At 38.6% G+C, this 16,428-nt stretch overlaps 1 protein-coding gene across 1 annotated transcript in view; it reads right to left on the bottom strand.

The window, feature by feature from the left end:
• Positions 1 to 8,074: 8,074 nt before the first annotated feature.
• The window catches only part of LOC311186970 (amine sulfotransferase-like), a gene marked incomplete at both ends in the record, with an annotated part of 63,555 nt that continues 55,201 nt past the window's right edge, over positions 8,075 to 16,428 (bottom strand). Inside the window, 4 exons of the mRNA XM_084258172.1 lie at positions 8,075 to 8,196; positions 10,200 to 10,383; positions 14,634 to 14,728; positions 15,833 to 15,959. Of these exons, the coding sequence (XP_084114298.1) occupies positions 8,075 to 8,196; positions 10,200 to 10,383; positions 14,634 to 14,728; positions 15,833 to 15,959 (528 nt within the window). The remainder of the gene's footprint in view (positions 8,197 to 10,199; positions 10,384 to 14,633; positions 14,729 to 15,832; positions 15,960 to 16,428) is intronic.

Below are 16,428 nucleotides of genomic sequence, written 5' to 3'. Positions count from 1 at the left end.
GTCCCCACCCACAAACACAATGTTACCCACCCCCCTGAAAAGCACCCATTCCAGAAAATCTGGATGCTGAGAGAAAGAGGGACAGGCATTCACACCAATGCTGAACATCACCTCTTTCTTGCTATTGCTCTGTTACGCCCATTCACAGGAGGGAGAATTATGAGAGCTGCTGTGCCACAAAAACAAGGGAAAAGTGAAGCATCTTGGCTCTGGCATGTCTTCTATTTCTATATCTCCTTGATCAATGTTGAGGAAAGTGATGTGTAAAGAGAAAAGACATATTGTGTGTCCCTTTTAGTCTTGCACAGAATTTTGAAAGGAAAGGAGGAAGAACAGAAAGTTGAAAAGAAAATTCAAAATTCCTCTGCATGCTGAAGAGAGGGTGAGACAGAGAGGCGAGAGGCTGCCCTTCCACTACTCACTGTTGCAGATCCACAGATGAAGAAAAATTCACTTCTATAATTTTTGGAATGATTGGAATTGATGTGCTCTTGGAAATCTATACTCCCTACAGAGTTTGTCTAGGCAATGAGGGGTATTCTATAGACTCAGCAAGCAGCCCATTTTGGAGAAATACATTGGTAAGATTTTGTTCTTACTAGGAAAAGGATATCAGACTACTCCACAGGATCAGTAGTGTTGGAGAGAAGAGATATACAGGTTTCCTGTGCTGTAATGGGAATGTAGGCATATTACTTAAATTTGGCAACTATATTGCAAACGGTTGTATTAGAAAATTACAGAAACCACTTTCTTGGACATAAAGGATGGGTTTGAAAATCTTTTAGAGCTTTCTCAGTGGACAAGTGTCCATTCTTCATGTCTTTGTTCCAAGTGGCTGCTTTATTCCAACAGTATAATGGGAGACTTTCCCTTGTACATGAGCAGAACTGGCTCCATTTTGCAACTCAGCTGACTAAAAATATGTAAGTGGAATTCTGAGTTCTCTATTCTAGTCCGTTGTTCTTGGTGTCTGTTTTTGTGCCAATACCATACTATTTGATTACTACAACATTGTAATAAAGTTGGAAATCTGGAATTATGATACCTTCAGCTTTTTTCTTTCTCAAGATTACTTTGCTAGGGATAAGAAGGATCCCTTCTTCCCCCAGGGGAATGAATACATATAGGTGCAGAAGGCCTGCAAACAATCCACATATCTGACAACTGTATTATGGGCGGGCATAAATAGGACTTTCATAAATGACTTTTATATAACTTCTTTCAACATATCTAACTGCAAGCAAATCTGTGGGAAACTGTTCACCAGAGCCCGTTCAGCACTGTTATGCCAAAACTCCACCAGGGTGCTGTGGCTATGTTGCTGGGCACTGTCTCTTACAGTTCCCTCCCTCTGGATTTCCTCAGTTCTAGAAGGCAATCAGCTAGGTGGTGATTTTGTTCTGGTCACTAGGTGGCGCCAGAGACCTGTACTTGCTGGCTTGTGCTTTTTCCCAGTGGTTCTCTGAGACACTAAGGGGGGGAGGGGAGCACCTCACATGGAGCTATTGTTCAAGTTGGGTGTTGCGTCTGCCCCGTGTTCACCAGGTGCTGAGCCCGCAGCTGTATGGATTCCGCACCCTGAATCTGCGCTCTAGGTCTCAATTCAGGGCTCTCAGATCCAAAACACAGCCCGTCACCCTGTGTAGTGCCCACTCTTATGGAGCGTCCCACGCCCTAGATGATGCCCCTGGCTCTCATTCCAGAATGTGGTCTTGCTCCACACCTTGTTTCCCTTCTTACCCCTATTTGCATGGGCCACCCACTCCTAGTATTTTGGAATCCCTGGCTTCTATCAGGAAGTTGGTGATTTTGTTCTGATCACTAGGTGGCGCCAGAGATCTTTCCTAGTATCCTTCCAGAGCTGAGCTTTTCCCCTGGGTCTCCGGGAACTGAGTGGCGGGTGGCGTGGAATGGCTCAACGGGGTGGGGTGCTGTGTCTGCCCTGTGCCGCTGGTAGTGGGGATTCCCACACCCCGATATTCGAGCCCTCGGTCTCAGTTCCGAAGCTCTCAGATCCGGGACGCGGGCGGGAGCCCAGTTCAGTGTCTGCAGAAATGGGGCCTTTTGGTCCCCGCTCCCGTGCCCAGCACTTGGGTTTAGATCACTCAGTGAGGGTCACTCACCCAGTGACGGATCCCATGTGTCTCCCCACGAACCCAGGTCAGGGGCGGGAAGGGGCAGCCTCCCTCCGCGAGTGCTTTTCCAGCGCGCGTCTGCGCACCAGCTTCTGGGGGGGCCCTGGGCTGTTTGCCGGTCTCCCCGCGGGGCCTCATCTTCCTCTAATGGCGGCCGGAGCCCTTCGCTCACCTCCGTGGGTTCCCGCCCGGTTCTCCACAGTCCCCGTCACGGGGTGCGGTGCCTGCAGCAGTTCCTTTCCCCTCGCTGTCCCGCTGGAGCTCCAGTTTCTTCTTGTTTTGTTATTTTTCCTCCTTTCTGTGGGCCCGAGGCCGTGGGCTCGTGGTGGTAGCAGGTTCTGAACTTTCCTCCCTTCTGTCCTCTTTTATGGCAACTTTCCTCCTCGGGCAGTTTGCCAGAGTCGCCTGTTTATCTTCCCTGTCCCGACTCTCGCAGGGACCTGCTGCTTTTCCTCCCTGTTAACTGGCTTTATGGGAGGACTCGCAGCGTTTCTCCGCAGTCACTGTGATCCTCACTCTCTCTGCATTCGTCTGTTTTGTTCTTTCTTTTTAAAATAAGCTCTGTCTCTTGCCTTATTATTGGAGCTACATGAAATGCTTTCCTTTTGTTATAGAGCAGCCCCGATATTGAACGCGTTCCTGGCTGTGGGTCCTCACCCGGGCGCTTAAAAGGGACTTATTAATACTCTACTACACACACACGAAAGGTAAATAAAAGGATTATTTACAAGGGAAAAGGAAAGAAGGAAAATGTACAACTCAGGGAGAAAATAGGGAAATAAAGTCTTTAATGCGTCCTACCTGATCCGATGACCTGGAAACCCAAAGTCACTCTCTGAGCTGGCCTGACGCTGCGAGCTGGCGGAGAGCCAAAATGGGGGAACCCCCCAAAGCCCACATGTCTGCCTTTTCTCTCAACCTGGCTGCTTAACCCCACCCTCAGGTCCCAGCCACCTTCCCTTTGGTGGTGATGGGATTTGGAGTTCCCAGTGTCTTTGGCTTTGGCCTGGGGTGGGGGTGGAGTCCACAAAGCCTGTATGGAATTAGCTTTAGGACATCCTGTTCCCCCTAACACTTTGATTTTCACTGTTACTTATTTTTTTATTAATTATTTTCTTACATCGCTGTTGTTTTTTGGACAGTATGTGATTGCTCCCTTCAGGCTTAGTCCCTGTGGTTTTCACAGCCCCTGTGACCCATCACCACTGCCCCTTGTGTCTTCCCTCCCCTTATTTGAGCCCCAGCCTCCTCCTCCCTGCTATAGATCTCAGATCTCTGGTCAGTATGCAAGTTTTGTCTTTCTTACCCTTTGTTTGGTTTTTCTATCTTCTACATATAAGTGAAACCATCTGATATTTATCTTTTCCTTCTGACTTATTCGTCTCTGCATAATCCCTTTCAGCTCCATCCATGTAGCTGTGAATGGCATGAGTTTATCTGTTTTGAATGCTGAGTAGTATTCCATTGTGTATATATACCATGTCGTTTTGATCCACTCGTCTGTTTGGGGCATGTAGCTTGTTTCCATATCTTGGCTATTGTAAATACTGCTACCCTAAATGTAGACATGCAGCTTTCCTATTTCAAATTAATGTATTTTATATCCTTTGGGTAGATTCCTAATAGTGGAGTCACTGGGTCATATGGCACTTCAATTTTTAATGTTCTCAGGAACCTCCATAGAGCATTCCATACTGTCTGGACCACTTTGCATTCCTACTAGCAAGTTCTTTTTTTTTTTTTTTCCTTTTACCACATCCTCATCATCTGTTGTTTCTGGCTTTTTTTTTGATATGGACCCTTCTCACTGGTGTGAGGTGGTATCTCATTGTGGTTTTGATTTGCATGAAATGCTTTTCTTGTTAGATGAATGGATGAAACAATATGATATATGCACTCGATGGAATATTATTCAGCCATTAAAAGAATGAATTCTTTAGAATTGGCAACAACTTGGACAGATCTCGAGGGAATTATGCTATATGAAATAACTCAGTCAGAAAAGAAAAAATGTTTTATGTTATCTTATATTGGAATCTTAAAAAAATAAACAAAAAACCAAGTTCATAGATGCAAAGAATAAATTGGAATTTGCTAGAGGTGGGTAAGGAGAATGGGAAAATTAGATGAAAGAAGTGAAAAGTTATGACCATTCACTTTATAAATAAATAAGTCATGCTGATGTAATATACAGCATGATAACTATGGTAAATAATTATTGCATATATGAAAGTTCTCCAAAAAGCACACCTTAAAATATCTAATCGCAATAAGAAAATGTTATAGCTCTGTATGATGATAGATGTTATAGTGTGTCCATGTTTATAATATATAAAATTATGGTGTCATTATACTTTATCCCTGAAAATATTATAGTTCTATACCTCTATCATACCTAATATGAGAATAAATGCAGAAAAATTATATAGCACAGTATCCTCAGACATATTGACTTATAGATATTTGTGAGAGTATTCTTTTGAGGGATTATATATCTGTAAATGGGAGTAAATATATATTAATCTGATAACTGTAAAAAGGAGAGTGATGTGCATATATATGAATATGTTTGTGTACATTTATAGATATTGAAAGGATTGGCTCAATAAAGAAAATGAGAGCCAGGCTACGGTTCTCACAGGCAAGAAATTTGTTGTGCTCACAGGCAAGATCTGCTGACTCCTGTGGGGGTAGGAGAAGTTGTGCCTGCTGGGGGATAAGTGCAAGCTTTTATAGGGCAGGGCCTGGCCTTGGAGGGAGGCAGAGAATGCAGAGTGGAAGTTGCTTTTCAAAGAAGTTTTTTTCTCTTAGAACTGGTTGTTCTTTCAAAGCTGCTTATCAGGGCCTGTGCAACCAGGCAGAGACAGCTCCTGGGATGCAGGTGGCAGCAGTTTCAAGTCCCCCCCATCTCTACCCCATCTCTGCCCTGGCCTCGACCTTACAGATATATCTATATATTTATTATAAATTGTATTACTATAGAAAATGTGAAATACAATATGAAAATACTATAAAATGTGCAATTTAGTCATATTTATTATAAATGGGTCAATTTATACTCCCAACATGCTTTCACTGATTTTTTTCTGAACTGTTGAATACCCAATCTACTGTTGCTCAATGCTGAATGAATAATATTGTGACGTGATGACTACCTGGTATATTCATTGAAATTAATGAGTAGATGAAAGTGAAAATCATGAAGAAACTTTGAAACTTCATTTGATACACAGGACAAGATCAACATCATCACTGAACTGATATGAGCTTTGAATACTGTGCTTCTCACAATGAATGAGTAGCAATGTTTTGTTTGTCCTGCATTATAACATTTTTCTGCTTTATGATCTTAAGTATTGACTTGGTCAGTAAAATAATAAATAAAATACTGATAAATAAAAAAACAAATAAACAAGCAAATAAATTTACTGTGATTCTAACTCTTCAAATAAAGTGAGAAAACATGAATCTAGACCAAGGGAAGGCAAGTATTGGTGACTACGTCTGAGGGGAGAAATCAAATACTCTACAAAACTGAGTAACAATGTAAGAAAATTGAAAAATTAATAAAAGAACAAAGACAAAACATTAATGTTCATGCTCACCACTACTTTTCTACATATTATTGGAAGTCCTAGCAGAGCAATAAAGCAAGAGGAAGATACAAAATTAAGCCAAATTGAAAGAGAAAATTAAGCCTATCATTGCTAACAGATGACATGATCATATACACAACAACCCGAATGACTGGTGAAAACAAAACAAAACTTGGAATCCATAATTCACAAAGTCACGGGCTCAAAAGCAATATGCAAGTGTCTATTGTGTTCCTATATACAAATCAAAATAGAAGAGAAAGAGATCAAGAAAACTCCCATTATAGTAACATCAAAAAGCATTAAATACCTAGGAGTGAACTATAAAGTAGGTGAAAGGCCTATTCAATGAAAATTATAAGATATTTGGTTTGTAAAAAGAAACCAAAGGAGAATAAGGATGTGGAAGGATATTCCTTGCTCGGATCGGAAGAAATAATAGTGTTAAAACGTCCATCTCACTCAAAGAAACAGTCAATGAAATTGCTAATCGACATTTCAATGGAATTCTTCAAAGATTAGAGCAAATAATACTAAAATTTATACAGAATAACAAAAGACGATGAAGAGACCAAGCAATCTTGACAAAAAAGAAGAGGAATGGAAGTTTCACAATCCCACAGTTTTAGCATTCTAGAAGCTCTAGGTGTCAAAACATTGCGGCACTGGAATAAAAGATGAATATATAAAATAACGGAATAGAATTGAGAAGCAGAAATCAACCCACATTTATATGGATATTATATTTTAAAGCCAAGTGTATGCTATGGGGAGAGCAGGGAAAAACATTTTTTATCCTGGAGTTCTGTTTTCACAAGCTTCCCAGTTATTCTTCCACAAGTTTCTGATTCACACTCTCAATTTTGAGCACCTAATAAAGCAAATTCAACAGCTGAGCTAAATATAAATCTTGAACAAACTGAAAGCAAAATCAAAATCGTACTAAAGGAGGGGTAAAGTTAATGCAAGTCATATTCAGATAGAGATCAGCAAAGACAGAAGCCTTTATATATCTGCAAAAGAAACAAACACATGGCAGTAGCTACACTTCAACAAAGAAATTATTGCATCACCCCTCCACATAACCACTCTCTTTCAAAGTCATAGATTAATTTTACCTGTTTTTGAATTGTATGTGATGTCATACAGTAAGAGTTGCCGTTTTTCCCACGGAGTATTATGTTTCTGCGATTCATAGAAGATATCCAGGTAATTATAATTCATATATCCTTACTGACACATGGTGTTTTCTTGTATATTACCTATTTTACTGTACATAGACCTTGGGTTGCTTCCTTTTGTTGGCTGTTATGGAGTTGGTGCATTGATATTTTTATAATTCTCAGTTTTCTAACTTTTATCTTTTATGGTACTTCTGTTTACTTATGCTTTAGAAGTTTTCCTCCATTTTAGAATTACAAAGAGATTCACTTATATTTTTCCAGTTATAGCAAATTATTTTAGTTAGATGCTTTGCTATTAAATATATTTAGAATTAGTTTAAAAGTGACATTATGTGTAAATCTTTTTTTCATGCAGATTGTTAAGTTAGTGACCTAAATAAATGATTTTGTTTTGATCCTTTGTTCTCTAATGCAACATTGTGACCTAATAAACTATTAAACATATATGTTCACACATGCAATCTTCATTTTATTTCAATATTGACATTGATTTTAAAAGAAAAAAATTAAATATTAACTCTAGAAACAAAATAATCTTAACGAGATTGCGCCCAACTTTTAAAGTGTAAATAATGTAAAATACACAGAAAAGGAAACTCAAGACATTTACAAACCATGCACAATACTTTCTGTTTTCCCCTTTTATTGCAGGCTACCTATGCAGACAATCCAGAAATAATTTAAATTTTGAAATTTCTGTTTTTTTAGTGTTCATCAAATTCATCACATCTACTTTCATCACATTATATTATTTTTATTTTATTTTGTTTTTTTAAGATCGATTTATTTATGCATACTGAGCTAGTGTATAGGCCAGAGATGCGGGGAGTAAGAGGATTCACCAAAGACAGAGCAGGGAACAGAACAGGCAGATTAACCAAAGCACAATGCTGAGGGAAGCAGCAGGTGAGACATTAGAGGTCTGCTGTGCTATGTGGATTGCTCCCTGTCTGGCCTGGGATCTGACTCTGTGCTGCAGAGGCTGTGGATTGCTTCATAGTGCGGTTCTTAACCCCTTTGCACCACCAGGGAGGCCCTTCATCACATTTTAAACACCGATCATTTATAGTTAAGATTGCAAGAGAAGCACAAATGAATCTGTATATTAAAATACACTCTGTATTAGCTGATTGAATGAACTTCTTTTGCACTGATTCTAGTTTTCATTCATATCCCAGATAAAGTTCAAGGGGAAATCTTTCATCCTACTTTTGAATATTCTGTCAAATCTTTCATTTTGTTCCACAGTTAAGTGAGTTTTCCAGTCTCCAATGGTACCTAGTGGGAAAAAGCACATGAACAACACCTCTGTGAGAAGCAGCATTATCAGGACAAAAGTTTCCTTCAATCCTTTTAATTTCTTCTGCAATTCAAGCTAAATTACCATTAGTTCTTCATGGGTTGGAAACTTTGTTTTTGCTCACACATACATGAGCTAAGAAACAAACTGAGGAATGCAGTAACAGGGAACATAGTTATATTCAACTCCCTATGGGTTAGTCTTCTACCAAACACTGCATCTATTTTAATCTTATCAGGAAAAGCAAAATCACCACCTATGGAACAATTCTTACGTTTAAATACATCTTACAAAATTCCAAAGATCATAATGGGCAAATTACCACTGTCATGTAATAGAATTTTCAAAAAAAATGCAAAAGGCAAGTATTACTTCAGTTTTAAAATGTGAAAAGAAGAACGGATTTTCAAGTAATGAAGTAAATGTCCCAGAAGGTGACAAGATCTGTCTTTGCTGCAGATTGGAATGACAGATATTTGCAACCAACATAGAACCAAAATTTTAAATGGAGAGAAACAATTTGGCATCTTCAATAATAAGAGTTTTTTTTTTTTTAATAGAGGCATGTCTTATTTATTTGTTTGTTTTGTTTATACATGCACTGGGTACAGTCAGAAGCGCGGGAGGGTGAGAGAATTCACCAGAGCCAGAGCAGGCAGAAGGACCGAAGCACACTGCTGAGGGGAGCAGCGGGCGGCAGGAGAGGTCTGCGCACCATGTGGGACCCTCCTCCGGTGGCCGGGGAGCAGCCGGGGATCGAACCGGCGCCGCAGAGGCCACGGGCAGCTTCAGGCCACGAGCAGCTTCGCAACCCAACGCTCAACCGCTGCGCCACCGGGGAGGCCCAATAAGAGTTTCTTGTGTGAACATTATTACTGGCATTTGGAACAGTTAGCAAGCTCTATGAGAAGTGCGTAAAAGCTGATATTGTTGAGCACTAAGAAATGAATGGGATAAAAATAGAACAAAAGAAGGAACACTGCTTTTTAAAAATGTTGATATCTAGAGAAATTTCAACAAGATCTTCACACACAATTAAGAATTAACCAGGGCACATCATCATAAATTTTCTCACTATATTAAATAAATAATGAATAAAACAAAAATACAGTTTATGTTTCCTGCAGAATAATGTGCATTAAACGTTTAAAACTTTCATTCTTTAGGAGCTTTAGGAGCAACATATAGTCTTTTTTTTTTAAGATTTATTTATGCATACAAGAGCTGGGGTACAGGCCAGATGTGTTGGCGTGAGAAGAATCACCAGAGACAGAGTGGGGAACAGAACAGGCAGACTGGCTGAAATACACTGCTGAGGGGAGGAGCAGGCAAGATAGGAGAGTTCTGCTGCACCATGTGGGCTGCTCCCTGGCTAGGGATTGAACTCGTGCTGCAGAGGCTGCGGATGCTTTACAGTGCTGTGCTTAACCCCTTGCGCCACCAGGGAGGCCCAGCAACATATATTCTTAACCACTCATAAATTACAAAAGCACAATGAAAATTAATTGCATACTGTTGAATAATAAAATTCATAAAAGAATAGGTTATGAGATATCAATCAGCTCATCACACTGAGGAAGTTTGACACTTGAGGAAATAATAGGCCAAATGGCCTCCCCCACACGAAATACATATGAAATAAATTTCTGCAGTAGTCTAGGGAATTTTGACATCCTCCTGGTCATATATATCCATTGTCTGCAGGTAATTCCTCTTGGCAGATTTTAACGTGTAGGATCATGTGGGTTATATGTTGGGAAACTACTATTTATTTGTCAGATTCCAGTTTGAGACTGTGTACTGAAGTCCTGTTTCAGTTTCCGGTGATACTTTTCAGGACCACATATGGTTAGGATCTTTGTCTCTAGGGCCCAACTGGCAGTACTTGGAGAGGTGTGTGGGAACCACTCCTTGTTTAGTGTGGTGGCCAAGGGTGCAAGTGAAATTTCAACATTTCTGCTTCTATAAACCAGAGCATCACCTTTGCGCAGGAAACTTCCCTCTGTTCTGGTTGGAACGACGGGTCCTAATACTTGTTCATCATTTACTAGTGGATCAGTCTTCATGGTTTCAAATGTAGACTGTTCCACAATAGTGTCTATGTCTTCTTCACTCAGCTCTTTCTCAACGAATCTGCAGATTTTTCGCACAGAACTTCTGAGATCCTGAAAGAATTGTAAGAACCTATTCAATAGATAATAAATATATGAGCTACAACCAAATATCTGTATCACATTTTGGAAAACTGAAGATATTTTACATCTCAAGTGTGACAAGGATACATTAATCTTTCTAAAAGTGTGTGCTTTTATTGTCTTTTTCTTAGAACTCCCTATCCCTTGATTTTATAAAGACAATTCATCATCATTCCTTCAGCCAGTCCTTTAATAATGTCCTAGGTGTTTTAGAAAATGTGCTTAAGAAATTTAAGAGAATAATATGTGTTTGTTAAGAGTTCACAATTTCATTGGAAGAACAAAACAGGTATAAGTCTCTGTTGACTTAACAAAGAGGTCATGATGAGAAACCCGTAATAAATTGAAAAATTTTAAGTTGAAAAAGCATTTAATTCACCAAATGTACCAACATGATATTTTGACTCAACCTACTAAAATTCCTCAGGAAACTCACAGTGGCCTACAGTTAGATGAAATATCAGATGCTAAGCCTATTTTAGAATAAAGTATTGACTATTGCCTGGCACTTACTAACACTGGAGAGGGCATGAAGGCTCTGTCCTTTGCAAGTCTGCCATGTGTATTTTTATGCTCTAATATGCTTTGTAAAGGAGTCAAACAAAAAGCAGAAAATACAAAAATTGAAGAAGTTGTAGAGAAACAGAAACCATTTTGCACTATCACTGAGAATGTAAGATAGCGCAGTCTCTATAGAAACTCCTGTACTAGTTTAGGACCCCTCAAAAAATAAAAAAAAAAAAAAATTATTACTATATGAATTTCAAATCCTATTGTGGATATTAGAATTGAAGAATTCTGTTCAAGAATTGAAAAGAAGGATTCAAAATGGTGTTTGTACACTCACCTTCATAGCAGGAATGTTTGTGATTTGCCAAAATGGAAGCCATCTATGTGGCCTATCCACACATGAGTGGTTCAGTAAAATGTGATATTTAGATGCTATAGAGTAGCACTCAGTCCTTCAGAGGGTGGAAATTTTCACATATGCTACAGCGTGGATGAATCTTGACAACAAAATGTTAACTTAAGTATGTCAGTGTAAATGGAAAAAAATCAATCATTATACTGATATGAGCCTCTGCATAGTCATAGTCATAGCAACAGGAAATAGAATGATGGCGGCCAGCAGCTGGAAGGAGTTAATTTTGGGGGGTAAAAAGTTACTGCTTTGCAACATGAAACAATTTCTGCAGATGGATGGGGTATGATGCACATCAGTATGAATATTGTTGGTGCCACAAAACAGTATTCTTAAAGTTGTTAAAATTACAAATTTTGTTATGATATTTTAGCACAATAAATGCATGGAGGTGTTGAAAACTGGAGACAAACTCACTATGTACAATGAGAGCTCAAAGAAAAGGGACATTAATAGTATCTTGTAGCAGTGAGAGCAATTTTCAAGAAGAAAAATGATTTCTTCCTATTCAGAAGGAAGGTAAGAAATGTTTCTGAGAAAACATAAGAATTCCCTCCTCAGGGTTAAATTCCAAACAACAGTAACTTGAAATGCTGTCCATAGTCAATGAAAGCTGTAAGTCAGTGTGCCTGATACTTGACAGTCACAAAGAAAATACCTGGAGAGGCAGGTTGAATACAAAAGGGCTTTGTCTGGCTTGCCAACTATGTTAGTACTTACCCTGTAGGTGATACTAGCCCGTTGAGGAGTTTGTGATTGTGAAGTAAAATCATGACCCCAGTTATCAAATTAATTCTAGAAATAATTTTACATTGAATAGTGATCATACACTCATTATATTTAAGAACACGAACACATATACTCAAAAGCTATTAGATATTAAGAGAAAAGATACAGAAGTATAGGGACTCCCTGGTGGTGCAAGGGGTTGAGCACAGCACCGTGAAGCTATCCCTAGCCTCTCAGCACAAGTTCAATCCCAGGCTGGACAGGGAGCTAGCTACCCACATGGCTCAGCAGACCTCTTCTGTCTTGCCCGCTGCCCACCTTAGCAGCGTACTTTGGTCAATCTGCCTGTTCTGTTCCCCACTCTGTCTCTGTTCGCCACTCTGTCTCACTCCCACACCTCTGGCCTGTACCCCAGCTCTTGTATGCATAAATAAATAAATCTTTAAGAAAATTCCTAAGATATTTTCAAATTAACACACATGCAGAAAAGGCATGAAACAAGTATGCAGTGTATTCAATTATGAAGTGAATGAACACTCATGATGTCAACATAGACATCAAAGTGAACATTGCCGGACCTCTGAAGCCCTACCAAAACACATGCCTTTCCCAGTATTAAGCCTTGCTCTCCCCTCCAAATCATCACTACTGTATTTGTATTGCATTTATTCCCTAATCCACTCCAGTTTGGCTTACTATGCTAGATACTGTCAGTAGATTTAATGGACAAAGTTTCAGTTATACTGTATATAAAGAGAATACCCAAATTGAAATTATTTATATACATATACATATGTATATGTTTACACATATACATATGTGTATATGTATATATTTAATGAACTCCAAATATGTATGCTATATACATATGTGTATACATATACACATGCATATGTACACACATGTGTATATATACATATACATATATAGCATACATTTCCACATATCTTCAATTGGATGCTTCTAAACATGTTAAACTCCATATATCAAAACCTATCTCATTATTGTCTCACTCTGTTTCAGTGTTCCCTAAACACCGTCATGAAAGATACCAATTTATGGAGAGGTATATGAAGAGAAACACAGAAATCATGCTGATACCTCTCTCTTTTTCATTTTTCTGATATGTAATCCCCTTCCTTTTTGCCTCATAAACATATGAAAAACCATGTATTCTTGCCGACCCAATGACACCGTCCTTGTTTAAAATACCGTGATTTTCGCTGGTCTGCCTCTGCCTTGCCATATTAACTTTTGAACTCACTAAAGGCAATGATATTCTAAAGGGACTACTTCTGTCACATTGCTCTCCTCATAACTCATAAAATGCTTATAATTAAGGAAATTTCTATTTTTTAAAGACATATTTTTGCATGCAAGAACGAGGGTACAGGCCAGAGGTGCAGGGCGTGAGAGGATTCACCAGAGTGGGGAACAGAACAGGCAGACTAACTGAAATACACAGCTGAGGGGAGTAGTAGAGTGGGCAAGACAGAAGTCTGCTGAGCCATGTTGGTAGTTCCCTGGCTGGCCGGGATCGAACTCATGCTACAGAGGCTGGGGACAGCTTCACAGAGCTGTGCTTATCCCCTTGAAACACCTGGGGAGGCCCAAAAATCTCTATATTAACATAATCTGCAGACTTGCACAGTGTGGCTCATTTCAATCTTAATCTTTCCTCACTTCTACCATGCTCTTTAACATTTGCCCTTAGCTTTCCTAAGGTGTGATGCCCTTCACTGTTAGAGGGATTTGCATTCTTTCCTTGACTTACAATTCGCTTTCTCCTCATTTACATTTGTTTACTCATATATATTATTTGGCAGTTTTCATGTAGCAATTTTTCAGAAAAGTTGCCTATCACTTTTGACAGAGCAGATCCTCTTATTCTATCTATCTAGATATCATAGTTGCAAAATTTACACAATTAAAATAGTTCCTAGTTATATAGATTTGCTTATAATACCTATCTTCCCTGTGTGATTTAAGCTCTATGGTATGGGATTCAATGACTTTTTTCTCATGATTAGTCCCAATCATATCAGGTTTTCAAAATTTTCCATGAGTAAATTATGTACTGCAAATCAACATATCAATCGAGAGAGTACAACAGTGAAGTCTAAATATTTGCTGTATACAGTTTGCTAAGACACTTTTGACTGGATGTGAACATGTAATCATTATGTGATTTCACCTGAAATCTGTGTTCAAGACTCTCTTTAATACTCAGGAAGAATTGGGTTCACAGCGCACACAATTTTCTTATACTGGTGGCCGTGTCACCCAAGCGCCATGTCATCCCTTTTCTTATAAGCTACAGCTATCTTAGACATTTGAGATTGTCTTCATTGCTCCAGATGTTTCTTTAAGGATGAATCACAAAACATGACTGTACAATGACAAGAGAGTCCTAAGGAAAAACAATGATTAAGGGATGGGCAAGAAATGAGAAACCCAAAATGAAGTTTTGATTAGGTATGAAAGTGAATAGGAGATTGTGGGTAACTGAAAGTAAGATAAGAAAGGGTTTCAAAGAAATACTGTATAGAAACAAACCTTCTCCTCTTACCTTCTTCATCTCCTCATACATCATGAAGAGAATATTGAAATCATGTCTGTGCTCATACCAGCCTCGGATGTGATCAAACCAAAGACTTCCTACCACTAGGAGGTTGGGAGGGGGAGTAATAACAAGGCAAATATGTTACAATTATTTAACAACAATCTATACTCTTTCTTTTCTCTCCTGGAAAAAACGATCTCGTTAGCCATCTCTGCTGCCTTTTTAAAATGGTGTTTTAAGGGAACTATTGCACGATTTAAATAGAAACCAGTTTTGAACTGTCTCTGTCCATCAGAATGTGGCAATGCAAAATCAGAAGACAAAAGATCTAATTTTGTCATTTCTTTTCGGTAAGCCCATTCCTTTTCTTCACATATCTTTATTTTCCCCATTATTCTCTATTTTTTCTTTGTACTTTGTTTTAATTCTAGAGCTTACTTTTAGATAGTACTGTAAAATCAAGCTTTGAAAATTAAAGGCCAGAGCTTGCCTGGGGCGCAAGAGGTGAAGACACAACCTAGAAAGCTATCCACAGTCACTGCAGAATGAATTCCATCCTCGACCAGGGAGCTACATTGGGCAGCAGACCACTCCTGACTCACCTGCTGCTCCCCTAAGTCATGTATTTCAGTCAATCTGCCTGTTCTGTTCCCCAATCTGTCTCTAGTGAAACCTCACCCCCACATCTCTGGCCTATACTCCATTTCTTGCATAAATAAATCTTTTAAAAAAGAAAATAAATATAAAAAAAGAAAATTAAAGGCCCAAAATGAAAAATAATCACCTTAGTAATGTGTCACCTAAAATGTCTCTGGAGTTAAAATTTATCCTCCTCTGTGGTGGACACATCACAGCTTGCCATATAATGCCATCGCAGAAGACAAAATGTAAGCCCACCCTGGATATCTGCTGTTCTGGAAAACATGGACCTAATTTGGGATCTAAACTTTTTGCTAGGTAGATGGTTGTTCATTCTCTTATGATCTGCTACAGCATGTCCTAAACAATATGTCTTTGTAACCTTGACATTGCAAAGTGGGCCTGGTGAAAATCATAAGAGCAAAGGGTGATACATGACAGGACCATATGCATTCTGCCTTTTATCATTCCTTCTCCAGTGTCTGAGACATGTTTCCTAATTAGAGAATGTAACTAAATGGTACATTGTCTCATAAACATGTTGCTGACTGACTAAATTCAGTTACCTTTTCCATTAAGGAATTTTTCCATGAAGCAATCTATGTTTTCTGAGGGTTCAAATGCGGTCACCCAATTTGAAAAATGATAATATGAGATCAAAATATCTTTGGGGTTTCTGTAAATGTAAATAATCTACAGAAAAAAGCAAAGTTATTTCAGTAATTATTGATTATACAGTCAGGTTTTTTTTAACACATAATGATATTGTATTATATGAATGTATGATAACTTATCTCATATAACTATTCACAATCTACTCTATGCAGTCTACTACTCATGGAAATTTTAGTGGTTCTCAAATTTTTGCCAGTACTAAGACTGTTGTAACAAAAAAATATATTCACATGATAATTCACAAAAGCTAGCATAGTGTTCAAATTCCTAGTACTTAAAAATTTATTCGTAAGGCTATTTACTATTGAACATTATCTTTCATATAGACAGTTCCAATTTACCATACCATACGTAGGCATTAAGTGATATTAGGGAAACAGTCAACGAGGCAAAGGGATTAATAAATAAGGGAAAAACCACTCACACCTGATATTGGAAGAGATAATTGTCTACATAGAAGAAAACTGAAAATGTATTTCTACCTCAC

Source organism: Talpa europaea (genome assembly GCF_964194135.1).
Source record: "Talpa europaea genome assembly, chromosome: 2".
Lineage (NCBI taxonomy): Eukaryota > Metazoa > Chordata > Mammalia > Eulipotyphla > Talpidae > Talpa > Talpa europaea.
This window is presented reverse-complemented; position numbering and strand designations above follow the sequence as displayed.